The sequence below is a fragment of the Trachinotus anak genome, unplaced genomic scaffold (assembly GCF_046630095.1).
Source record: "Trachinotus anak isolate AG129_WGS33_773 ecotype Australia unplaced genomic scaffold, CSIRO_AGI_Tana_v1 ptg000021l, whole genome shotgun sequence".
NCBI lineage: Eukaryota > Metazoa > Chordata > Actinopteri > Carangiformes > Carangidae > Trachinotus > Trachinotus anak.
The window spans coordinates 7,294,388-7,321,323 of record NW_027273872.1 but is presented as its reverse complement, the minus strand read 5'-3'; the positions used below and the strand labels follow the sequence as shown (position 1 = coordinate 7,321,323).

At 38.4% G+C, this 26,936-nt stretch overlaps 2 protein-coding genes across 2 annotated transcripts; one reads left to right on the top strand and one right to left on the bottom strand.

Annotated features, from left to right (window-relative positions):
- The first annotated feature begins 674 nt into the window (after positions 1-674).
- On the top strand, positions 675-12,671 carry neil3 (nei-like DNA glycosylase 3). The gene is made up of 10 exons (XM_071457510.1): positions 675-922; positions 1,004-1,113; positions 2,478-2,612; positions 3,010-3,223; positions 4,168-4,242; positions 4,554-4,720; positions 6,695-6,858; positions 8,368-8,782; positions 9,095-9,275; positions 9,439-12,671. The coding sequence occupies exons 1-10, from the start codon at positions 818-820 to the stop codon at positions 9,619-9,621; spliced, it is 1,749 nt and encodes a 582-aa protein (XP_071313611.1). The 5' UTR covers positions 675-817; the 3' UTR covers positions 9,622-12,671.
- On the bottom strand, positions 9,927-26,011 carry aga (aspartylglucosaminidase). The gene is made up of 9 exons (XM_071457511.1): positions 25,701-26,011; positions 22,765-22,918; positions 21,108-21,220; positions 19,083-19,195; positions 17,319-17,427; positions 16,907-16,982; positions 16,347-16,454; positions 14,106-14,239; positions 9,927-10,108 (listed from the first exon to the last, which is right to left on the bottom strand). The coding sequence occupies exons 1-9, from the start codon at positions 25,807-25,809 to the stop codon at positions 10,008-10,010; spliced, it is 1,017 nt and encodes a 338-aa protein (XP_071313612.1). The 5' UTR covers positions 25,810-26,011; the 3' UTR covers positions 9,927-10,007.
- Between the last annotated feature and the right edge of the window lie 925 nt (positions 26,012-26,936).

The following is a 26,936-nucleotide window of genomic DNA, read 5'->3' as shown; positions in this document are numbered from 1 at the left end:
TCAGCACCTGACATAGAACAAATCAGAAATGCAAATGTTCAACACTTATTAAGTGCAACTAATCAAAAACTATTTATGATGCAGGCATACATTGAAGTAAGTATACAAACATATTTTGTTGTCATCTGTTGTGCTGTTTCTCTGTCCAAAGATTACAAGCTATAGCTACCATTTAAGAATTCAGATAAGCTCTAAAATAAGGCTGCAGGACTTTAAATAATCAGATTGAATGAGAGTGCTAGATCTTTAGAAGATGTCATAGTTTGAACTAGGCCTACTCAAAAAGATTACAAAGACATGACAGTAGCTGCTATCATGGAATTAGTTTTACATGTTATATTACATTGTGGGCTGAGTTATATAATGAATGAAATAAATAAGCTATTGAATAAGGGATTAGAAAAAGTCTCCATGTGTCAGCTGGTGTCAACTAAACTACCAGTTTCAGCAGGGCCAATATTATGTTTCTCATTTCTCCATTGCTTTATAATGTCACATTGTAATTTTCCTTGAATAGTGAAGGGATTCACACATAGGCTACCTAATTATACAATTATCTATAAGCTATCTTCGCATTAAGTTGTGCAAAATTATGAGTTGATTAATTTCCAATCACTTCTGTATCTTTTCCATAGTGAACATTTGCCACCTGAGAAAGTGGTTAATGCACCTTTAACGCCCTAGTTCCCCGTACCGCGCATGCGCAACATTAAATTTTGTGGCGGGGAATCAGAACGAAAACAAACCTTTTCTGTCGGAAGTTTATCCGCTAATGCTCAGTTTGACACGAAACTGGCTTTAAAAACTGAACCCCAAGATGGTTGAAGGTCCGGGCTGCACATTGAACGGAGAGAAGATCCGCTCTAAAGTCCAGAAAGGACAGAAAGCAAAAGAGATCAGAGGCAGTTTGCTAACATCCACCGTGAGTTACGTTATGTCCCTGTTTCCGCAGCGAGGTAACAAGCGAAAGTTAATTTTAGTTTTGTGATATGTCTCTTTCTAGAAAAACAACCCCGGGGGGCATGCCTTCCACAGTTTCTACGGTTGTTTGTACACCGGTGTGGAAACTCTGGGGAAGGAGCTCTTCCTGTACTTTGGTCCAAAGGCGCTGAGGTAATGTGGACTGAACACTACTACTGTCCGTCACCACATTTCCAAATAAATGCTCATTCAAGACCTGCTCGTTGTGCTGTTTAAAGTCTGCCCCCTCCAGCAGTGTTTTCTAACCGTGGGATTAATGTTTCCTCCACTGTAGACACAACCCTGGTGTTACACTAAACTCATTTTTGCCACCCAAACGTTGTAGGAACTATTTATCAAACACTGTGGAGGAGCCATCATTGTTAAAATACCAACCAGGGTCACAGAATTCAATACACCACCTGTTATTGTTATTGGTCAGTTAATCGATAAACTGATTTGATAATTGATTAATCATTTCAGTCATTTTGTAAGCAAAATAGTGAAACAAGACCATATCTTCTGACTCTGATTTCCTGCTTTTTCAATTAAAGTTATAAACTAAATATTTTTGGGTATTTGGACCTGTGGTTCAAAAACAGCACAAGCAGGCTCTGTAAAGCTGTGATAGACATTTTAGGCTATTTTTTGACATCTTGTAGACAAAGGATTAAGCAAAAAAAAAAAAAAAAAAAAACAATAACCAGCAAATTAATTCATAGTGAAAACAATCTTAAATTGCAGCTGTACTGTTAACATTTTCACCAGAAAAAAAAGCTTAATTTGTTTAACTAATGTGTCATTGTTGCTTGGGTTGTTTGCTGTTTGAGGACCATAATTGAAATTTGTTTTTATCTTTTAATGACTGCAATTGCCATGGTATTTTGTAAATTTAGGTCACAATATTGATATACATTGTGGTGTAGTACCTTTTTATGGAAATTATTTGAGAACCTGTGATGGCACATAGGCATACTACAATACCAAATAAATCCAAATAATTCATCACACTGATTAAGAAATTATATAGAAATGCAGTAAAGCCATAATCGAGTCATTAATGTGCAACATTGGCCACCATGGCCTAACATAGCAAGTGATATTAGAGGGATAGATACCACTGTACAAATGGTATTGTATAATCTTAAACAATTGACAAATGTATATTGTCTACTGTTGACATTGTCATATCACCCACACCTAATTTATAGAGTTATAGCATTACCTTAAGCATTAAATAAAATCAGTCATCAACATTTATAGCCGAATAGATTTGAGAGAGCAGGAAAAATTGCCAGTGCTTTGCACGGGAGTACTTCAGTAGCACACATCGCTGTAGATAGAAACACACTGCTGGGATGGACCGCTTGACATTTCTATTACACAGTGGATTCTTCTAACCATCAGGCCACCTCTCTGTCCTTTTAGTTGTCCAGTCTTACACGGATTGAGACCCGCTATCTTTAAAGTAAATGTGTCTCTTCTTTCTCTGTCTCTATCATGCTCACATCCTTTAGAGTCCACTTTGGTATGAATGGATCAATGCGTATAAACCCTGCGGAGAGGAAGGATAGGAAGGGCTCCATACCAGTGTTGGAAATACACCTGACTAACGACACCGTGTGCTTCTTTGACAGCACTGTGGAAATGAGGTAACAGGGACACCAGCCTAGATAGATTGAGGTGACAGAAGTTCACCTTGGGGTATGAGTCTCATACAGGGAGTATGTCCTACATTAGGCTGCGTCTGAAGACAGTGGCTATTGTTGCATGAAAAACACTGTCTGTCTGCCTCGACATTTGTCCTGTTCATTGACTGTAAGGTCCTGGTGTAGTGTTCAGTAGTCAGACACATTTATTTCTACTGTTTGAAAATTTCACCTATGCTGCTCCATCTCATAACAAATAAACTCAAGCAGAGTATATGAAAGAAACAATTTTAAAATGTGTGACCTCACAAGTGCACCAGTGACCTTGTGGCACACTTGCTGTAACAGCAGCTTTATATTTTCAAAATTCTTCCTGTACTATAGAATTGTCTACTTGCAGGTTGACAGAGGACTGTGAGCAGAGGGTGAGGGCTTTGGAGAGTCTGGATGTGTGCTCCCCGAAGTTCAGCTTCTCCCACTCTGAGGAGGCAGTGAGGAGCCAGAGTAGCAGGCTGCTCTGTGACGTTCTCCTAGACCAGGCCGTCATGCCGGGAGTAGGCAACATCATTAAAAACGAAGCCCTGTTTGACTCGGGCCTCCACCCAGCCGTGAAGGTATGGAAAAGATGATGGATTGTGTTCAGCAGAGGAACAAAAAAAAAGAGGGTAAAATGCAAGGCATCTCTTACAGAAAAAAGTTTAAGCTTTTGTTTTATTGTGTGATGCATTGCAATGAGGATGGAGAAATAGGGAAAAGACAAACAAGCGCATTGCAGCATAGATATGCCTTTCCCTCGGTGCAGTTTGGAAATGGAAATGGAATTTCTTTTTTTCCTATGAATGTATATAGTCTTTATTGGGTCTCAAATGTGTTTTTTCCTTCTGATTTATAACATATTTTTATTTTAAAGAAACAAATAAAAAATTTTCCGGTCCTGATCTGGAAATCATATCACTTGAAATGTGACAGGTCCAGTGCTTCACATTGCTCTTAGGGAATATTTTTATTAAGCAAACTATAGAATAAAACTGTGGTTTTTGGAGTGACCTATCCACAGCAGGAGACACTTTGCAGCATGAATACTTCTATTACTCAACTATTACCAGGGGCTCTGCTCTGCTCCCCTCAGAAAGTATTAGATGTGGTCTGGGGTATAAGAATATAGCACATTGGACCAAAACATCAATCTAGGACTTTTGGCCCTTTCTTCTTTTGGGACCACTGAATCTTTATGAGCTTCTCCTCCATTATCGAGCCCCTAGGTGTCCTGAAAGAGCTACAAGCAGTGTTTTCTTTTTTGCACTGTCTGAGCCTAAGTCAGGTCCTTGTTGCCTCAGATGCCAGTCTTGGGAATACCTTATATGTAATTTTTCTCTGTGGCATCATTTTAAATCCAGTTTTTCCTTCATGTCTGGTTGTTTTATTGGTTATATGCTTGTGTATTATTGATTTGCTGACTGTGAGGCGCTTTTCATCTCTGTTTTGAAATGAAGGGCAATACAAACAAGACTTACTCACTCTCTGTGAACTGGAAGTAACTGTGCTGCCTCATTCTCAGGTTCAGCAGCTGACAGACGAACAGATCCATCACTTGGTGAAAATGACACGTGATTTTACTCTTCTGTTTTATAAGGTTAGACTTTTGTTCATCAGTGGAAACACTTTTTGATTTATTCTAGATGTTGTATATCTGTACGTGTCCTGTTTATTCAGATGTAGACATATTTACTTTTAGGTATGTTGCTGACACCTCATTCATGACTTGCAAGAATGGATTAATTTTAAATTCTGTATTGCCCAGGAAGGAGAGCAGAAGTCAGAGCTCCGTTGCCCAGAGAATAGCTAAAACAAATATTCCTTTTTCTCCATGCATAATAGACAAGTCTTGTTCTCTTTATCCTCATCTTTCTATTCACTCTTGTCTGCCCTTCTCGTCTCTATCAGTGTCGCAAATCTGGCTCTCCTCTCTACAAACATTACAAAGTCTACAAGCGCTCCCAGTGCGGCCAGTGCTTTCATGTCATCACAGTCTGTCGTCTTGGAGACAACGGCAGGATGACTTACTTCTGTGAGCGCTGTCAGAAGGGAGATCCCAGCAGGGTTGACATCAGGTAGACATTCTCATAGACCATTGCCACTTTGAGTGGAAAGGCATTGTCTTCCATTCTTGTAAGGATGGTGTCAGTGAAGGTTGGTGTAGGTGGGTGATACAATAATGTTTAAGGTGAGAATAAAAGAACTCTTATGACAGTGTTTTTTCTCAGCAGCATAGATGCATATTTTGTACCAAAATTTGTTAGTTTTTATGAACAATAATAATCAGTAGAAATGTGATAAAACTTAAAAAAAAAAAAATCTTAATACATTTTGTTGCTATAAATCTAATACCACTATAATACAAAAAAAAAAAAACACGTTAAGCTAAGTGTCATTTTTCAAAACCTAGCCTCTGCGGAAAGTTCCACAGCATTTCAGATAATAACTTCAAATTTGGAGAGGCCATCTTTGCAGGCAGATGGGCTTGGCAGGGAGTGGGAAGTGTTATGGGGGGGGAATTAATGCGCATATAAGGCTGTGTTTGCCAGACAGGGCACGGGCTCAACACCTCCTGGGTTGTGTTTGAGCAAAGCTTTGCAAGGGGTTAGAGCCTAAAGCCCTTACAACACATTACTCAGCTGATAAAGCAATCTGTGAGGAAAGTTTTTCTCCCTGCCTCCTCCATGACTGTTGGCATTGCAGATTTACTGTCTTGTCAAACATAGTCGAGCTTCGTGTCAGAGCACTAACATGTATGCTCGGGGCAATTATGTGAAGCACATTTGTCTTCCCACACATCTTCTTCCTCTGCTTGAACTGCAAATGTTTGTCAAGTTCAGGTTTTCTCTTTGTGTTTTCTATATTCAGGGTATAATAATGGTTAAATTTTTTATCATTATTATTATTTTTGCCTTGGTTTGATGGTCAGAATAGAGAGAGACAGAACACAAGGGTGGAGAGAGGGGGTAAGACATGCAACACAGGTCCCCCAGCCAAGACAGATGTTATGGTTATGTGATATGTGCCTTAACCAATAGGCTACTGGGGCACCCCGGTTGTTCTATAACTTATATGTATTGCACTTGCAGTACCAAGGACTGATTGCTCATAAGTAATCAAGGAAATTTAAGTTGTAAATAAATATGGAAGTACTCCTTTGCTAAACAGTGATAAAGTGAAATAGTAACGTATGTCACATTTCCCAGTATGGAAGTGTAACTTTCCAAAGGCAAAATACACTAATTTCCCAGTTTATTAGGTACACCAAGATACTACTAATGCAGTGTAATACAACAGGCCTGCAATAAATTCTACCATGATGATTCAGATTCAGTCAACTTTATTAATCCCAAGAAGGGCAATTCCTTCACAGTTTAAAAAAAAAAACCACACACACACATTTGTAGCAATTCTTGAAGAGACTAAATAATTTAGATAATAAGATGAACAACTGAATTTATAGGTTTTTTATGTAACGGTTATTAAAATGACAGCTGTCGGTGTTTAGTTGCCTGATGGAGGAAATGAAGGACTTGAGGTAGTGGTTCGGCCTGAGGGCGTTAGAGTGAACTCACTTGACAGAACATGGTCGGATTGACTGATAATTCCTTTTGCTTTCTGGGCCACCTGCTTGTCCCAAAGGGAGCACAAGTCTCTTTGGTGGACTTGCTGGAGAATTATCTTTGAGCCTCATGGTTGTGATGATCAGTTTTTGTTGAAACTGCTTTAAAGAGTTGTTGAATCGACTTTACTGTTGTTTTAGAGGCTTTCAGTTCCTGATGCTGTTGAACTGTATTGTGTTATTTTGTGAGGTGTTTTTTTGTATTTAGTTTCCTCTCTGTGATTGAAAAAATATTAGAAAATGTTTAATTGTTCAAAACATTTGTCTACCCTCATTGATGGTTGTGTGTGTCTGTGTAAACACAAAAGGCTCCAGAGCCCAGTTTTAACACAGTAGAATGATTTCTGCTTCAGCGCTCATGTTTCATCCATTAGTAACAAAGGTTTATTAGAATCGCTGTTGTCTCTCCTGTGTTTTCTTTATCCAGTAAGCTCCCAGTCAGAAACCGTCTGACTAACTGGGCACACAATGAGAGAACCAATGATAATGTGGCTAAGAAGGAGGAAGAGGACTGGGCCTGTCAGCTCTGCACGCTCATCAACCAGCCAGCAGCAAAAGCCTGTGATGCATGCCTCACTCCAAGACCTGAGGGTGAGTAAAATGTTCGGGCTTCACTGTCACTGAATTTAATGAGGCGACAGAACGTCCTTGTTAGCAAGAGATAAAATAATAGTAGCTATAGTTTGGCTGTTTAGCTGAGTGATCCCACGTATCGCTTGCCATCGATGTTTAAGTACTTCTGAGCAAGGCACCAAACACAGAGCCGTTGAAGTGACACTACAGTCAAACAGGCTGTTTTCTCTGTAGTCGTGTCTCTATGTGGCTGCGCAAGTAATGAGCATGTCTGTCAACTGGCCATTTTTCTCTGACCGTCTTTAGAGACGTTTCGACAGCTATGAACGAGTCTTTGAAAGAAATGTTTTTGCTATCTGTCTGTTGTAACTGCCAAACCGCAGTTGGATGGTTTACTTTGTAATTTTTTTTTCTATTCGATAGTTGTTGTTTTTTTTTTTTTTAAAGATCATACTCCCACGTTTCAAATTATATTTTTCAAATGATAGCTGACTGAACAGCTGAAAAGCCGTATGAGTATCACTCCAGACTAGAGTTTGCCCATGGTTCATTTGTTATGCTGAGCTTCCCAGGCATGGGTAAACTGCTGACTATCATATGTCAGCCTGTCATTTTGGCATTGGTTCCTGCAGTTGGTTCAGATGTTCTCATTCCACAGAAACCACACTGTGCACAGGACACCAGAAACCTGCAATTTCAGGCATCTGGCTGCATTTACAGTATTTTATATTAAATCAATTTTGAGCTCTAAAAACATTGTTTTTGTTGATTAGTATTTAAAAAAAAAAAAAAAAAAAAAAAGCCACATCAAATCTCCTTTGATTCAGTGTTGTAAAACAGTGAAGTATGTAAATGTCCAAAGGGGGTAAATGCTTGTATAAAATGTAAATACTGTACTTGTAACCATCTGTGTTCAACAATGTTGCTGTAAGCTGTCCAAACAGAAGCAAATAGGATTTAACTAGATCTCAATACATTTGTACAGTAAAGTTCATCTGCATTTATTTGAACTGACATGAGTGTGAGTGATTAATGACAGTGGTTCCATTTTTAGATGAAGTTAAACTTTTAAAAATGTGCAAATGAATAATGGACACTTGTTTCTCCAGGGAAAGTTTTTTTTTTTTTTTTTCAGTAATACCCTGATTTGCATTTCTACAGTTATATATTAGTTGACCACTGTGCAGCGCCACTAAAACAGTTGGGGGTTAAGTGCCTTGCTCAGGGGCAAATTAATTGTAGTCCTCCAGGAGTGTAGTTCACCATTGCTAAGTTTTGAAGTTTTATTAAATGGGGATACATTTCACAGTATTTTGCATAAGGGCATCATCAGCACAACAGATTGTGTGACTTTTTGTCTTATTGACTACACAGCGCAGCAGTCTTCTGCTTACTGGTAAATTTTATGGCAAGCTAACCACTTAAAGCTAACAACCACCTGCATTTTACGAGAGCAGCCTGACCATCTAAATACGCTGCAGCTGCTGAACATGAAATGAGTCTCTCACCCTGGCTTCATCTTCACAGTCCACAAAGACGACATTAGCACTGAGGCATCCCCGTTCACCGCTGATTTGATTAAGTACCCTTGCACTGCTTTCAAGAAACCACAAGAGGAGCTCAAAGTCAACTGGAGGTCTGCCTTCGGGACTTCCACCCTTGTTTTCTCTGACTTGAGCAAGAAGCCAAAGCCTGTAAACTCCCCACTCTCCCCAGCCGGCAGTCATTTGAATTCCTTGGCGGCAGAGCGAGGTTTATATAAATACAACGTCTGCCAAGGGACAACAAGCCCCAATTATGCCTCTGGTGGCTGGCAGAAGCAAAGTGCTGAGCTCTCCAATTGGGAATCTCTGGCCTCCTACAGTCACCCATCCAAGAAAATGAGAATTGATCACGGTCCCTTTCCCAGTAACAATGCTCAAAATGGAACCCCCAACTCCGGGTGAGTGAATCTCTTGCTTAGCTATTCATGGATAAGTTTATAATAAGAGAAGTTTTTTGCAACTTCAGGCAGATGAGTGGGATAAAAAAGCATCTTACTATGGAATTTTTAATACAGCATTGTTAAAAAAGTTCAGATTGATAAATAGCTATGGTAGGATATCATGCAAATACAATGATTACTCACACACATCATCACACACAGTTGAGGAGTGGTTGTTTGCTCGCTAATAAGGGTTGATGTGACAGGTATTCCTGTGTTTTATTCTCAGTTTATTTCAAGCTAATAAGACTGTTTCTTCACTTCTGTCAGTACCGGCAGAATAGGAGCAACAAGCCACGGCTCCTCTATTTCTTCCAGTCCCAGTGCCCCTTGTTGTGCATCCCATCGTCGTCCAGCTGTCCTCAGAGTGGTGCATAAGGAGGGGGAGAATAAGGGACGACAGTTCTATGCCTGCTCGCTTCCCAGAGAGACCAAGTGCAACTTCTTTGAGGTGAAAATGGAAAGAAACTTTTCTCTACTGCATTGTGTAGCCTGGAAAATAAATACCTTCAATCATTTCTAAGTATCTTCTGCATCTACAACATTTAATCTGCATCAGATTAAAATGACTGCAAAAAATCTAACTCAAAGAAACCTTATTCTCTCTGTTGCAGTGGGCAGACTTGCACTTCCCTTTTTGTCACCATGGTAAACGCTGTTTAATGAGGACTGTTCTGAAACTAGGACCCAACAATGGCCGGAATTTCTACACCTGCAGCTTTCAAAAGAGTAAACAGTGTGATTTTTTTCAGTGGGCAGCGAATGGACCAGGGGTAACCATCCTCCCTGGTTGTTAATGCATTCATATAAGTAAACTGATAGACAAAGATGCAATAACTTTATATTTATGCCGGTATGTCTGTCCTGAAATATACATGTATTAGAGAATATATATCAAACATATTCTTCAGATCATGCCCAGTCACTAGTTTGTAAAAAAAATGTTCTTATTAAGTGTCTATTTGCATTTAAATTGTACTATGACCTGACCATGTCCATCTTTTTAAGGTTTCAAAGTAACCACTAGAAAACTGTGATAAATCTTATAAAAAATCTAAACAAGCCAAAGCAGCAACTATAATAATTTCAAGTGACAAATGCGTTTCCTTTTCTAATTCATTTTATTTATGAGTTAAAACCAAAATAGTTGTACATAAAATGGATGCACACATTCAGAAACCATTCAAAAGCAGTCCACAGATTTCAGTAGTGGTGTGTCTGACTCAGAGTCTGACACCATGTAGTGAAACTGGGAGAAGCCAGGGACTTTGTTACAGGCTGCACCTGGGGAGACAAAAGAGAAAACAATGATTTCACAGGAGAGCAAAACTTTGTCCCTTCTCACCAAGTTTACACATTTAGTACTGCTGTTGAAATGTGAATTATATTTACATTTTCTATCTTGACAGTGAATAATATAACTTTTCCTTCAACTGTTACTGTATTAATGCAGATGTTTTCTTTTTTATATGTTTTATTTGGAATCATCATTTACACAGTCATCTTTAGTTGGATACCTTTACAGAGCGAACCATCTTTTCAGCTTTTTACAGTATAATTCTACACAAAACAAATTTACACAAAAGAAGGGTGTTTGGGGGAAACAGGCCTTTTCCATGTCTCCCAGATTTCTTCAAATGTAGTTTCCTGAAGCCTCATGGAGAAGATGGTTTCTTTCCATTACAAAGATTTCATAAACAATATCATACCAGTCCACTATGGATGGGGTGTCCGGATTAAGTCATTTCTGTTTCTCTTGCAGTAGTCCAGTTTTGTTTTAATATTTGTACATGTTGAATGTAGAAGCCTAAAATGGAGTTGTCCCAAATAAAAGTAACTTTTGCCCTGAATATAGTCAATAATTCTGTATAACTCCTACGCCAAAAAGTATTTACCTTTGGACAGGCCCCAACCCAGTGGTGGTGAATAGCTTCATGGGAGCCACAGTTCCTCCAGTGGCTGAAAGTCTGAGTGTTCAGACTTCTGAATAGGTCTGATAAAACATCTACTGAGACTCTTCCACCTAAACACTCTCCATGAGGTTGAGCTTGATAACCTCCATTAAAATTCAAAATATTTCCAGACTAACAGGATGTATCTGTTTCCCAGGTTTGTTTTCCTCCTGAAGTCCCCCATGTAGTCTTAAAATTACTTTAAGCTGCAAATCCGTCCTATAGGCACTAATAAAAACTTTCAATAGGTTGATTTCAAATACCTTTTGACTCTCCGACTCTTTGTGTGATAGTGTACCTTAAGAAATTTTAAAAAAGCTGTGTAGTCTTTTCAATGTGAGAAAACTGCCCAGTGTCCCCTGATTTAAAAAAAAGTTGAGGTCATGAGAGCACCAGCTCCTCAAAATCAGTGGTAGTATTTAACTGTGTTTTCAGAGATGACTTGATCCACTTATTACCTGTTTCCATCAAGTTTTTAATTAGTCTTTTATGTCTGAATTGGAACTACTATGGACATTTTTCTTTCCATCTCGCATTAGAATCAGAATTACATCAGCAAATCAAGATCCTCAGTTGGGCTACTATATAATAGTCCTTTAGGCAGGGTTCTTAGCCTATTGAAGTATTTGAAATCTTGGATTTAGATTTTTCTCTTGCCAAATGTACCCAATACTAATTTATGATCCCAGTCATTGAATAGTTTCAGGTATTTCAATTGGAAAGTCTCCTTCATTCTCTGACCTACCATTAAAATTTAAGGCAGACTAATTTGTAATTTTCTTTCTTATTTTTACTCCCAATATTTCATGTCAACCAGATCTGAATTTAGTTAGATGCTGGAGCTTAATCTGTCTAGGCCTGTAATTGAAACATAGTATTTGGATCTTGGGAACATTGAATTTATAACCTGAGATGGAACTAAAGCTATCTAAGAATGACAATAATTTCAAAAATGAACTCTCTGGGTTTGACAAGTAAATTAAGATTTCATCCACAAATAAATTTTATGTTCTTGACCCAACATTTTCATACCTGTAATAATATTATTCTGAGTGATCCCATGACTTAAGGCTTCAAACAGTAATGGGCTCTTTTGGACAGCCCTGTCGGGTGCCTCGTTCCAAGCTGAATGAGTTTGATATGGCTCCATTTATTTTTATTCTTGCTCTTGGGCTATTATAGATTGTTAGAATAGTTTTAATAAAGCTCTGATGAAATCCAGATTTTTTTGTAATACTCTTTATAAAAACTCCCAAATGACTTGATCAAAAGCTTTTTCTGCATCAGGGCTCAATAATACTGCCTGGAGTTTATTTTTTTAGTCTAAGCTCAGTCACATTACCTTGTGTCTGCTTTTGCTGAATAAAACCTGTCTGATTTAGACTTATTATTTGAGGAAGTATTTTTTCATTTCTTGCAAGAATGAGAGTAAAGATAATCTTGGTTCAGTACACTTATTGGCTGATAACCTCCATATTCAAGTTTATCTTTACCCTTTTTTTGGTATCAAAGAAATCACTGCCTCTCTCCAAGAGGGAGATATGTGAGTCTTGAGCACACGGTTATTCGTCATTGTAGGAATCAGCAGATCATTCATTTCCGTATACCACTTTGAGGGAAAACCATGTGGTCCTGCGGCCTTACTGTGTTTTAAATCTGATATTGCCTTTTTAATGTCTTTATCTTTTTATGGAATTACACTAATTAGAAGCTTATTTAGTTCGCCCCTCACTTGAGCTAATTTTATCAGGTCAAAAAAGGATTCCATCTTTGTTTCATCGAATGGATATGTGTATACATTTTTTTTAAGTTTCAAATGACTGTTGGGTTTAATTTGCTCTGTATGGAATTTGTTGTAGGATGCTTTATTTAATAAATTATCCTTTCTGCTTTTCTTTGTTTCATTGTCTTTCTGTGTATGTTCTACAATTTTGTTCTGTTTGTAAATGATCAATTTTTTCCTTTTCTCTGCTTAGGACAATAGCCTATAATTTTCCCACTATGAACAGCTTTGCTTTTATTCCAAAGAATCAATGGGGACACTTTCCCATCAATAATCTTATATATATGCAGCCTTATTTGCTGCCTCATTTGATTTAGAACCCCAGTGTTTAGCCTCCAGATGGTGCTCTTCTTTTCAGAACCTAATATTAAAATCTATAGTAATTGGGGTGTTGTCTCAAAGTCTGTTGTCCAATATTAGAAATGTATCACCTTCTATGAAACATAAAAAAATAGTTAATCCTAATAGTTAAGAGTAGACAGTGTGGGTGAGGAAAAAGAGGTATAATCCCTGTTTATCAGATTCAGATCCCTCCATATGTCTGAGAGCCACAGCTCCCCCAACATTAATGTGATATTTTTTTGCAGTTTTCCTTTGTAGTAAAGTTTGGCTGCATCCACAGTCGGCTGAAGTCTAGCATAAAAGCATCTCCCACAAATTAAGATACTCTGAGCCTCCGAGATTAATAATTCAAAGATTTCTTTACAGACTTTCCATTCAGATCACGGAGGCGCATAAACACTCAGAGAAGTAACTAAAACATCCTGCAGATATCCATGGACTACAACAAATTTCCCTTCAATATATTTCTTTTCATATGTGAATGTGTCATAAGTTTAACTTATTGGAAATTAAAGTTTCTCTCTGAGAACCTTGACTTCAGGAAATTGAAGACTAATTAAATCTCCGTCTCTTAAGTTTTTCATGTCTCATGCTTGTTTTTAATGTCTTATTACATTCCAATCTTATTTTTCATCACTGTGGTGCAAAGCAGGCTGTTTAAACATTGAGGATACAAGGTAAATAGATATAATCCAGAGCAAACTGTAGATTGTTTGAAAATGAAAAGGTTATCTAATGATTTCCCTGACGGAGGTAAGAGAAATGGGTACCTCAGCTGCTGCAGTGACTTAAACTATGTCTCTGTTGTCATGAGAACAAAGCAGTCACTAGGTAGAAAGGATTGTGCTGGAGTCTGCAAGGATTAAAGCTCTCCATTGCTATGACAGATTCCAGAGAGACCATTTATTTGGCCACGCAGTCTTTGAATATGTGTGATAAGTAACTGCCTGTATTCATCTGATTATCATTTTTTTTTAAAAGCTAAAAACTTCTGAATGTATTTTTTATTTTACACCCGTACAAGCCTAATTTACACTGGATTTGGAGAATCCTGGGTTGTCTTTTCCAAGAATGTCATGAAATTTTAACTTGCAGTTTAATTATTTAGAGAAATTTCAGAGATATGTGAGTGTGTGTCAGGTGTGTGCCTTAGCTCCTTTGGCAGGAAGCTGTATAGTCTATATTTGTGAACCCAAACACTCACCATAATGGCCTGTTGTGTTAGCACAGATGATGGCTCCAAAGAACTCTGAGTAATGCCTCTTGATTCTGGAAATAGCTGTCTTGCAGGCTGCCGAGGGATCTGCCCCGGCTCTCATCAGCTCCACGGCCAAGTAACTGTTGGCAGGATTACATGCAGTACACATGAGGCAAACTTAACGAGTGCTGTCAAGGCCACCAACCAGGATGATGACGGGGATGTGCTAGCGATTATGGCGGGGGATAAATCTCGTGCAAACAAATATGATATTAAGTAACACTGATTAAAAATAGAAACACCCGCACTCCATGTTATGCAAGAAAGTCGTGACAATACTTTTCAGGTGTTCGCAACTGTATTACACATAACATGTGGAGAAATTGCAGTAATTTGCCATCACTGCAATTTAAATTACACAGGTGCCATTAACTCCATTAGCCTAATGTCAAATGTATAAAACAATGAGTCTGTGGGATTTTAAAGTGGGAAAAAATGGAGATGTATTATGTTATGTGTTTTTTTCCCACACAAGACAGCATGCAGATAAGCTTGAGGAAAAGTCCCCTTTCTTGGAGAGAGATAGTTTACATTTGACTGTATCTTGTGGCAGGAAATAGAGTTGAAGTTGTAGGTTCCCAGGAAGTACACATGTGCACAAAGAAATTTAATAGCACAGTGAAAAATGTTAAAGTAACAAAGTGTATTAACAAACTATTTATTACATTGGACTCTTTTGTCCTAATGCTGGCAGCATTAAGTCCTGTGATAAACTGGCAACCTGTCCAGGGTGTACCCCGCCCTCACACAGTGTCAGCTGGGATTGGCTCCAACCCCCGCGACCCGGTTTCGGGTGAGCGGTACAGAAAATGGATGGAGGGATGGATGCTGGCAGCATTATTAAATAGGCATTGTGATGTAGACTGCTACTAAATTTCACTTTCACAGGGCTCAAAAAGGCCCAACATAAAAATGTGTACAACTGTATCCGTTGTTTTAAATTAAAAGCCCTGTGGAGTTTCATACAGTCTTATGGTTGTAATCTTTACTTGCACACTGTGCTCCTCCATTATTTTCACAGTTTGCACATCTATATTTTAAGGAGGAAATATGAGTGAAATATTGGCACTGTAGAGTCCTGCATACCTACATACATGACATGTTGCTTTAAAACAGCCCAACCCTGGCTGGTTTGGCAGGCTTGTAAACACACTTATCAATTAAAAATATCCAGACTGCTGTGAAACATTAGGGCACGGAGAATGAATGACAAACACACTTCAGTCCACTCCCTGCAAGGTCTTCTTGAAAAAAGAAACCTCCAGTAATTCCAGGATGTGACTCAGAAACATATGACTGAAACAGGCAGCCCTCTGGTGTGGTGGTGTGTGACTATGAATGTAAAACAGTGAAAATTAAAAGAACAGTATGTGTGCTCACCAACATATCCTGGATAAATAAAGCTTTAAAAAAAACCCTTGAGACTGCCATATTCTCACAGCCTGGAAACAAACAGCAGCTTCAGTGACATCTCGCCTCTTCTGTGGATTGTACAAATGACAGTTTTGGGGCAACACAGTCCACTCCACTCTTTATATTGTCATTGTTGCTCTTCCACCTAAATGCTCACACCAGAAATTGGCTGTTTAAAAGCTACACATGTCGAGCATGACAATATTCTCGGAAATATAATTCTTCAGTGGAGAAAAAGCCATCTAACAGACTTGTTCTTCAAAAAGGTGGCTGGGAAATGAACCCTGGTGAGGGTGCATGAAGGAGTTGGGTTCCAGCCAACGTGTCTCATGAAATTTTGAATGCAACACTGTTAGGGATGGATCAAAATTTATGATAGGAAATTATTTTCATATACATTTTGAACTGGTGTGCAAACCATAAAGTGTGGGAATCTGGATATACTACATTAGATAAAGGTCATCAAGGTTTTCCTACAAGAAGTGAAATTCTAGTCTCACTTTTTTGTTTTGCAACGTACAGGAAAAATTTCATACATATTTTTAAAGATTCTTTGCTGACACTGAAAAATACTGTCACATCACTCACATGCTTTAGTGGGTCCTTTTTTCTGAGATAAATAAAACCCATGTGTAGGCCCACAGATTCCTGACCTTCCCTTTATAAATGTCCTATTTCATGCAGAGAAGCACACAATGACACAAGGTAACAACATGGGAAGGACATTTTTAATTGAACATGACCAGTGTTACGAGAGGACAAAAGGTGAGGTACCTTGGTAGAAAGCGCATCATGATGTCTCCATCTCCAGTAGCAGCAGCACCACCAGCTGAGCTGTCTGCATAGGCCCCTGCTCCAACTACAGGAGAGTCCCCAACACGTCTGCAGGACAGGACAATGACAGGGTTTAAACACAGACCACTGCCATATATAATACACAAATAAAGAAAAACAAACAGTTAAATTCTGTTTTTTAATCAATATATTTGTTAATGTTTGTCTTTCTAGGTGCTGCATTGAATGCCTATGCAGATATACAACATAATAACTTTTAGTATTGTAATGCATTATGTAACCTTTTCAACCAAATTGATTTTGTAATTTAGCAACAACACTGATTCTTCTCATAGTTTCTTTCCAACTGAAAAGAACCCTATATTAAATATTTAAAGACACCTGCACACCTGTGTTTTTACTCAGCAGCAGGCTAAAACATATGAGATGCATAAAACCTGTTGAATACATTATTTTCTCACACGCATGTTCCCCAAGGCCAAGCATACTAATACATTTTCTGTTCATTTTTGACACTAATATCAACATAACCTACGTACCCTGGAACTTTGTGAGTTAGTCCGTTGGTTGATGTACCAGCAACCACGTGACCATCTTGATCAAGAGCCACCATCCCTGTTGCAAAAACAAAACAAGTGGTATGGAAACATCAGCCATCACTCTGGTATCCTAGTAGCTAGAAAACAGTGTGACAAAGTCATTTCAAGCCCTTGTGTGAGCTGTTGCTTACACTGTTTTTTGTGACTAGATTGGATCCTTTTTCTGACAGAAACACAAAAACGAGACATCAAATCAGACCCTGATAAGCTCTGCTTCAGTCGGCTTTTTGGCACGTTGTGCTGCTAAACATGCTCTCATCTTGTCTTGTTTCAATGAAGTGCTTATATGCTGAAGTATAAAATGCCTGAGGAAAGCTGACCTCACTTTGACTGTTAACTGATAAAAACCTACCTATGGTGTCATGGGAGCGTGTATTAGCATGCTGTGCCCTATTCCTCTGTTTCAGTCTGGCCTTGGGCTTGTAGGGTCCGCAGGACATGGAAGGATCTGGAAATACATTCTTTTGAAAGGAGAGAAAACGTCATTGCTGCTTGCAGAATGCCACTATGTACTGTATATACACACACACACGCGCGCATTATACACACAAGCAAGACATGCTGATCCGTGGGCATTTACTTACTGAACAATCAGCACGATTGTCAATGCATGGTTGGCAGTCATACAAAAATTACGTTCCCAGTGGTCTGGACTATTTCATGCGCAAAACATCCCAGTTTAAATTCCTGCTGCTGCCAAAATGTGTCCTCCAGCAGTCCAGTACCAGTTTTATTGAGACGCAGACAGCCTACTGTAGCAGCTCATTCAATCTAAGCTGACCTGGATAGAGCACAGGATGTGATTATCTGTCAGAGTGCCATGTCGTTTGACAAAAGGTTTCTCTGTGTCTCTACCTCAGGGCGACTCCTCTGCTCTCATGAGTGACTGAGTGTACCAGGTTGACCTGCACAGAGGTGTGAAAAGTTCATCCAGTGTCTTCTGCTCCTTTGATGTCACAGATAAGTGGGATTAGGAAACAAAAGTCTCATTTTTAGTTTAAAGTGAACCGTAACAAAATGCAGGCTTGGAGCCATAAAAGTTAAACTGAAATATTAAAACAAAACTAGAATCTTTTCATTTAGTATATGTATCCATATCAGCTTTACTTTTCTACAGGGCTTTCATTATGCCATCAGTAAACCAAAGTTGGGCTCAACTAGTCTGTTTTATGAAAGTGCCTGTGCATTATTCATAAAACGAAGTCAGTTATATTCCATTTCATGAAGGTGAGGGTAAAACCCTTGAAAACAATCTCTTTAGTTATAAATAATACAGGTACAGTTGTTCTCCAGTGACCTCAGCAACAATCTGAAGTTTCACAAAAAAGCCTGTCAACAGGATAATTTGTTTACAAGGTAAAAGGAGAATAATGACACCTCTCTGCAGACTCAAGCTGGTGCAGCTGTAAATTTTAAACACAACCACACCTAACCACACTTTTATTACATCTGATATCCTTTTTATTCTAAAAGTACGTGGATTGCACAATTTATGGCAGTGCTAGATGCACACAGCATATATGGAGACCAATCCTGTGAATTCTTTCCTCTGACTTTTATCGTAAACCATTTTTCAGTTTTCACTGGTGAAAGTTTGCTATGCCTCTGCACCAACTACTGTATATATGACTAATTTTGATTAAAAAGTATTGCATTTGTTTGGCATGAAAAGGTGAAGAAAGGGAGAACTTGGATGGTAGAATTGATCAGCGTCTTCCATTCCTTAACTACTGTCAAGGCACTTAACTCCTAAAGTTTTGTAGCGAGGCTGCACATTGGCCATCAATAGAGGACTACTTGTGCTAGGCAGCCCCAAGTGTAAATATTGTAAGTTTGATCAATAGAGCACTGCATACTCTCTCTGGAAAGATAACAGCTGACTTGAAAGGAAAAACAACTCTTACTCTGGAGACTTTGGGACATTATTGGGGAGGTAAACAGGTGGAGCTTTAAAGAATAACAAAAAGCCCAGCGCTGTAGGACATCACCTTTACCACAAAAGCTGACTTTTTATTAACTGCTTTAGTATGCCTGTCAATTTCCTAGCTTAATATCAATCTTTTAGAAGCAGCATGCCTGTAGCCAAAACAAGTCAGAGAAAAATACACACACACACCTTTCGGTAATTAGGTTGGCAGTTGCCCTTCAGCCACTGCGAGAAAATATTCACAGATTTGTTGGTAGTCAGGTCTTCTGCAATGAAGCCCATGTTTTCAGCAAACACAGACGCTATAAAGAGAGAAGCAATACTTTCAGGTCAGGTTACACATTCTGCTCCACACTGACCTTGGGTTATAAGAAAAACAAAGGGTCACAAATAAAGGAGGGACTGGAGGCGATCTCATCTCATTTAGGCTTGTAGCTCTAGCTTGTGAGGAAGTCTTACATCGCTACAGCAGTGACCTTAGCATTCCATAAGAATGACGGTCCACTACAGGTGAATAAAGCCAAATGAATTGAATTTCACTGGTATAAAATACAATAAGTTGGTCTTGTGATATTTTGACATATGAGCCAAATTATTTGATTTAGGAGACACTTTTCACATAGAGACAAAAGGCTTCAATATTGGACTTCACTTTAACTGACTTGCAGAGAGAGGTGTGCTCCTCGTCTTTCTCCACTCATTTATGTATTCATTTATTACTGTCCTTAAAAAAAACTAAAAGGATTCACTTGCCAGACATTAGTATTTGGACAGTTTCACATTAACTGTTCTTCAGGGTTTGTGCTTCAGCAACATTCAGGTTGAAATAAAACAATGCACACTACATCAAAGTGCCAGGTATCAGCTTTAGTTTGCGTAGGTTTACTGTATATCAGTATTGAAAGAGCTGTGTGGGAGATATAACCCTTTTAAAACAGTGGCTAACATAGTGCAAGCACTCAAATGTAATTAGACAGATATGCGGTAAGTCAAAATAAAACATCTTTATGTATAGTTAATAATTTAAATAATATTTAAATAATTAGTCATTTCATTCAATATTTTGTGGAAAAGCCTTTGCACTCAGTGACTGCCTGAAGTCTCAGACACCAGCAGATGCTTTGTATCTTCCCCTGCGCTCCCTGGCCTCCACAGTAACCAACTTCTTGTTACTTGTGGGATCTCTACCTTCAGTCTGGTCTTCAGCAAGTGAAATGCAGCTCAGTAGGATCAGGCCAGTCAAAGTTACTCCACCTCTCCACCCTGAAAAGCTCTTTGGCTGTAGGTTTAGCATCGTTGTCCTGCTCAATGATGAAATGTCATCCAGTGGGTTTTGATGCCTTTGGCTGAATCTGAGCACAGAGAAAGTGCAGACCTCTGCATTCACCCTGTTGCATCTGTCAGCAGTGAAATCATCAATAAATGCCAGTGTGCCAGTTTCATTGGCAGCCGTCATGCCCAAGCCACAAGAGAACCAGCACCATGTTTGACAATTTGAGGTGGTGGCTTTGGGTCATGAGCTGATCCTTTTTTAATTCACATCTTCCTCTTTCCATTTTGACAGAGGATGATTTGCGTTTCATTGGTCCAGAGATCTGCGTTGCAGAACTCTACCAGGAGGTTTTTCTTCCCTGTGCAAATTGTGTGCAAACCACCTTTGATTTCTTTCTGATGGAATTTAGCTTTTTTGAGTCTCATCATTGTCAGTCAACTCTGAGCCGTGTATAAGCTCTTTTGTGCATGACCTAACATGTAGACGAAAACACAGCTCCCCAAAAAACATTCAACGGTCCAAATACTGTCTGGACTGTATGTTTCCTTTTCTGGCCACTTGTCTGTTATGCAATCATTCTATTTATGCTCAGAGCATTATACTGCAGCTCTGACCCATGCATTCATCACCAGCTGCTTATGCTACTGACCAACGGATTAAAGCTTATTCGAGTGTTGCAAAAACCACGCATTACATAAATGCCTAAAAGGCTTTGGTGCTAATGTGACAGCTGCTTGATGAAGATAACTAATGTAAATTCATGTATCACGGTGTCTCATAAAACATATTTTATTCCCCTTCTTCCGTGGCACGACACAACAGCATTTTAAAAAAGAAGCTGTTAGAATAACAGGGTGTTAGACTCTGTCGGTCAGTGAATTGAATTTACATCCTGTAATGACTGATGCTGTACACTTGTGGGGAAATAAATCTACACATACCTGACTCTCCCACTAGCAGTGTGTGCTCAGTGCGCTCCATCACAGCCCTTGCTACTCCAATGGCATTCTTGATTCTTCTCAGGTCTGCAACTGCACCCACCTCCATTGTGTCCCTGCTCACAGAGAATACACACTGAGAAAAAACACACTCCTGCTGGGCCGCTGGACACAAGTAATGTCAGATTTAAGAGACAGTAAGAAAATCTGTCTATGAGCTTTATAAATCAGCTGATGCTGTCCTCCCTCAACTAACCCCATGTCCCCTTGATATAAGGTTGTCCAGTGATTAGCACAGATAATTTCTATATCACACTGTAGATGATGAAGCAAATTAGACCAAAGGTGTGTGAAAATAGTGTGTTGTTGTTGGTAATTCAGAAGCTTTTGACTCAATAAATATTACACAAATTTCTTCCAGTAAACTGTGTAGATATTATTTGTATCCCTTATATATTGTGGTTGAGATGAGCTGATTAGCAAAATGAGTGGAGCCCCTAAAATGCAGCTCAGGTTAACGTTACAGTCCCCAGTGTCTGATATCTATGAGTTAGCTAATCATATTGTAAAACAGGAACTCTCAATGCAGTGCAATTGACTAGAAATGTTAAATCTGTAGTATAATGTTCAGTTTTTCTGATCTGGTGTCAGAGTGAAGTGAACTCATATCTGTGATCTAGTTTTTGAGGCTGTGGGTTGTGGTGGAGGCTTCATGGATTTGCTTTATATTGAGAGATGCTTCTAATATTTATCCACCGCAGCAAACTAAAGCCTTGAGAGGCCAAACTAAACCACAGAGTTGAGTCAACTTACCCTGGCACTATATCAAAAATTGAACATTGTTTTATAGAGTTTTTACAAATGCATTATTTTTTGTGCGGCTGTTCTATTGGATTGCATGAAATTGTACAGGTGTTTCGATTCTCGTTCTCAGTCACTGTGTATAACATGTCTGCCAGTGATAACTACCGCATTTCTTATGCAGCTATATTGAATCCTCGCCCTAGAACATATTCATGACTACACAACCAGAGGAAGTCAATTTTCCTGTAAAATGGAGGAAGGAACATTCCTCAGAGTAATACTGAACAGCTTGCTGCTTGTCTTTTGTCTTCCATCGTGTGCTGACTTTTGCCTCCAGTGAAAACTTCTGAGTGTGTAAATGTTTGTATTTAAGGACCTAATAATTGGCAAGCCTTCAGATCCTAATGAGACTCTTAATTAGTGCTTTATTAAAGAACGGCTGGCTGGAAAGGTCAACTGGTTAAACCCGTAAACTTTTAAGATGCATAGACAGCACCGCAGCTAACTGTCGACAGTTACACAATATGTTGACAGCAGCAGATGCCTAATTAGTGTGAGATTGTCATCATTTTCAATTATACGTAGGTCATTTATGATTAAAAATAATCACAAACAGTTCTCTGTTTATCTAGAGCTGTTTCTTTCTCATATTTTCTACAATTTAGGGAATTCAGAAGGAGAGCATTGCCGGAGAGTGAAGCTTTCACCAAAAGTGCTAAAACGTCATATTTGCAAAATAGATTTTCCATCTTACCGATCATTACTGCTTCATTATGTTGCCAATATGCAAATATGCTTTACAATGTCATTTCCTATTTTTACTTTTAATAAAAGTGCAGTTAGTGTCATGGTTTACCCATTCATGATCATGGCATCCAGTGTGGTCTCTCCAGACTCATCTGGACTCCCGCCATAGCCTACACTGCCATCACACTGCTCCATTTCACAGCGGGCACAGCCCGCCTCCACTGCATCCAGCAGTGAGCCACCGGACTGCAGGACACTCCACGCTGCAGTACAAAACAGAAGACAGAGAGTCATTCAGTGTACAATATACTACAAAACAGACCCTGCACCCACAATAGGAAACACAACCTCACAGCGTGCAGAGAATTTGGAGCATGTTGTCAGGGCCACCAAACATTTAGGCAGCTTAACCTTATCTGTGGGAGTGGAAGAATAGGGTCACTCTGTCCTGTCAGTCTTTATTTAACAGAAAATGGTTGAGTCTGACATAGACACTGCTGACAAAGAAAAGTTGTCCTGCTCTGAAGGAACTTTACTGTATCACAATGTTTTACAACATTTTTGACAGTAAATGTCAAATTAAACATTCAGAGAAGAAGATTTTACAATTTAGGAATTACCGGAGTGACTGTAATATCTAGTATGTAATATTCGATATTAGTGCTGTCTTGTAGAGCACGATTTTAAATATATAGGCCAAATGATGTAGTTAACTACTAAATCTAAAAAAATCTATAAATCTTAAAAAAAAAAAAAAAAGGAAAAAAAGAAAATCTGTCTGAGCAGATTTAGTCAGAGTTAAAAGTTCAGATGATGCACAAGATGACCACTACAGTAAATTTCTAATAAACAAGGAGCGTGCGCTGACAAGCATCAAGCATTTGGTCACTGATCCCCCAAGTGCCCATGGGGGATCAAAATACCAACTGGTAGCACTGTCACCAGCTTGCCACTAAATTCTCAGACCGTTACTCTGTGTTCAGCAGGATACTACCACAAATTCCTCCTCACATCAGTTATGATTTATCCATCTCTAAATTCTGTTCATCTACCATCTTAGGTAAGTGCTCTTGTCTCAGGATGTAATTTTCTTTTTTCTTCTTTTTTTAATATTAAACTCAGCATTACAATCTTTTTTTTACTTAGAAAATGCTGCAGAATGGAAGAGGAGATTAGTCTGTTATTGTCAGCTGCTTCCATAAGCCCCCAAAGGAAAAGAGATCTGCATGTGTGGATCAATAGTAGTGGTTCACAGACCTCACTTTTAAATGTCTACCTACAGAATGGATGGCTTGGTACATTTTTCATTTTCATGGCTACCTCGAGGAAAACATGTGATGTACATCTGATAAATTAAAGGGTATCCATCTCTCAAATGGTGAGTTTTTAAGTTCACTTTAATCACCTGTTGCGTGAGGTGTTTTCAACACATTTCTATCTTTTTTTTTCATGTTGAGCTTTGCACCTGGTGGAGCTCCACTTGACTGATAAGTGAAAAGCAATGCTGAAACTGTTTCAATTTGAACATATCCAATGTATCATCCTGAAGGAAATCAAATAGAGTGAGGGCAGAGCTGGCAATGGCAGTTATGAAGACGAGTGGGTTCTGCCCATTTTCTATCAGCATCTAAGACTCTGATGGTCTTACATACTTCGGCGGTTAAGCTGCAATAGATTCACAAGTACCGTATAGTGTAAAAAAAAAAAAAAAAAAAAAAAAAAACATTTTATAGTAATACAAGGGAGGAATTCCTGAAAATCCTGGTTATGGAGCCTGTCAGGGATTGCACTCCACTACACATGCAACGCTCATACATAAACACTCTGTCTCCTTTCCTGATGGAAAACTGGTCATAGGGTAACTATAATATTCACCCTTAAATAGTCTGGCAATCATTTTCTTGATTAATTGGTTAATTGTTTGGTTAATGCAAGAAAATGTTGAAAACTGCTTCACAGTTTCCTAAAGCCAGAAGTGATGTATTAAAACATTTATTTTTTCCAACAAGAGACCAAATCCAATTTAATTTGTTATCATATATGACAAAGACCAGAGTAAACCAGAGGATGGCTGACATATTTAATGGATAAATAGATAACAATAATCAAATTAATTGCTGATTAATTTTCTGTTGATCAACAAGTCATTTGACGGACTTATCATTTCAGTTCTAGGCTTTTTATTAAAATTTAATCAGGAATGGAATGAAAAAAAATAATTAAGCTGAAGAATCATAAATACTAAAGAGGGTGAGGGCGGATTATTCACAGTTAAGCCCAGCAAATAATGCAGTGCCCTTCACCGTACACTCAGCGAATACAACCACCATAACACTATAACCATACTGTTAAATTACATATATATTTTTTAGATTTTACACCATCATAAGTCAAGGACGTCACATTAAGCCACCTTACATGATGGTGAGGAAAATGACTGTGCACAGACATGAGTAAATGATACTATTGAATTCATTTATAAAACTACAACCACTGTCTGCAGCTAACTGGACTGTTAGACATGCAGGTGTCGATAAGTAACAGATGGGTTTCAAAAAACATAAAGTAGATGATATATTAGAAAAATAAGTCATGTCAGACCGTCAACAGAATTGCAGGTTTATCCAACCTCTACTTCTCTTTCAATTATCACCACATAAAAACACCTCTTTACAGAATACTTTGGAAACCATTAAAAATAGAAAATACGCTTTTATAATGGCCAATACAGGTTGTTAGCAAGCAGACTAATGACCAAACCAAACAGTTCTCATTTTCAAATGGATAAGGAGAGTATAGTAGCCTATAGTGTATAAAGCACAGTGTTATGCAGAATTTCCTGTAACTGAGGTAAGCTATTCAGTGAATTATTTAACACCCAGGCATATACAGAAACTAATTACCAACATACACAAATACTGTTCTGAGTGGGTATCTATTGGTATTCTATGTTTGTTTGCAGATTTTGGACAAAATGTCCCATGACTGAGCTCTGGACTGAAACTTTTCAAGCAATACCGTATAGTTAGACACCACAAGGCCTACCTGCAGCCGTCGCATTCTTAAAAGGCCATGTATTGATAACGAGAGGGAGTGATGTTTGACCAAGTGGAAACAGTAACCCTAGAGTGGAAATAAGCAGCGATATGAACATTTTCCCTGACACAACGTTGCATGAGCATTACAACGACACACACGGCTGCTATTTCCTATTCATTGCTACTTTTCACGCCACGGAGAACTCGCATCCTAGAAGACCGCCAAACACAGAAAACAGTGTTACATGTATATTTCCTAAAAAGCAACACTTTGTTTTATTGAAACGTTACAGTCAAACTTCCTTGTTGTGTCACATGCTGAGTGGGCGGGGTCTTCATTAAAGGGGCAGTGCAAATACTTCGGAGCAGGAGGAAATCTGGCCTGCGCTTTGTGGTATGAGACTATGTGATACAAATGTCCTGTTTTTAAAAAAATAAAATAAAAAAAATATTAAGTTGAATGTAATAGCCCACATGCATTTAACCATTGTTGCAGTAGCCTTTCAAATGAAACAGTTGCAAGACTTTTAAAATATAATAATAATAATGATAATAATATAATGATAAATGTATTTGGAAAATATAATAATGGAAATATAACTTCAATACACAGGGAAATACTCTGCATTCGTGTCGGAATAATAGGAAAATTTAGTTTCCCACTGGGAAAATTCAAGTGAATGCGCCCTCAACAGGATTTGCCGAGCTGTTGACGTCATATACGCAGAAACAGCGGACGAAACGTTTGATTAATGGTGCAAATTCACATATTGCATATTAGTTTTTTGGTAACATTTAATTTTGGATATCTTAGGTTGTAACCGCTAGTTTTTGTCTATGTAGAGTGGCCTTGATTAGTTAGAAAAGTTATTTATTAGCTGTAACCCTGATAATTAGTAACACAAATACTAGAAATAGCTATCAACTTGTTTTAAAAGCCCTGGGCTATAAAATACAGCACATCTTCTTTGTAGCATCCATGTTGTTAAATTTAATTATGAGAAATAATGTTTTGAAGTGCCAGAAATTTCAGTAGAAAGACTAAAATAGCTAATTAGACAGAAAAGAATGTAAATTTCAAATGTATAGGGCAGTTTCCACATGTTAGAAAAACATTATTGACCCAGTGGACCCACATTAGTATTTTAACTAGGCAATAATCACTTCTAACTATGTGGGCAATTCTAGCAACCTATCATAAAAACACATTAACATGCTAATGTTTAACTATGTAGGAAGACCG

What these genes read in the sequence shown, in the direction of transcription:
- neil3 (XM_071457510.1), top strand. Translation starts at nt 818, where the DNA reads ATGGTTGAAGGTCCGGGCTGCACATTGAACGGAGAGAAGATCCGCTCT. An exon ending in CCCAGCAGGGTTGACATCAG is followed by an intron (nt 4,721 to 6,694) that starts GTAGACATTCTC and finishes TTCTTTATCCAG; the next exon opens with TAAGCTCCCAGTCAGAAACC. An exon ending in AATGGAACCCCCAACTCCGG is followed by an intron (nt 8,783 to 9,094) that starts GTGAGTGAATCT and finishes CACTTCTGTCAG; the next exon opens with TACCGGCAGAATAGGAGCAA.
- aga (XM_071457511.1), bottom strand. Translation starts at nt 25,809, where the DNA reads ATGTTCATATCGCTGCTTATTTCCACTCTAGGGTTACTGTTTCCACTT. An exon ending in ACGCTCCCATGACACCATAG is followed by an intron (nt 16,983 to 17,318) that starts GTAGGTTTTTAT and finishes TTTTTGCAACAG; the next exon opens with GGATGGTGGCTCTTGATCAA. An exon ending in ATGATGCGCTTTCTACCAAG is followed by an intron (nt 14,240 to 16,346) that starts GTACCTCACCTT and finishes TCCTGCCAACAG; the next exon opens with TTACTTGGCCGTGGAGCTGA.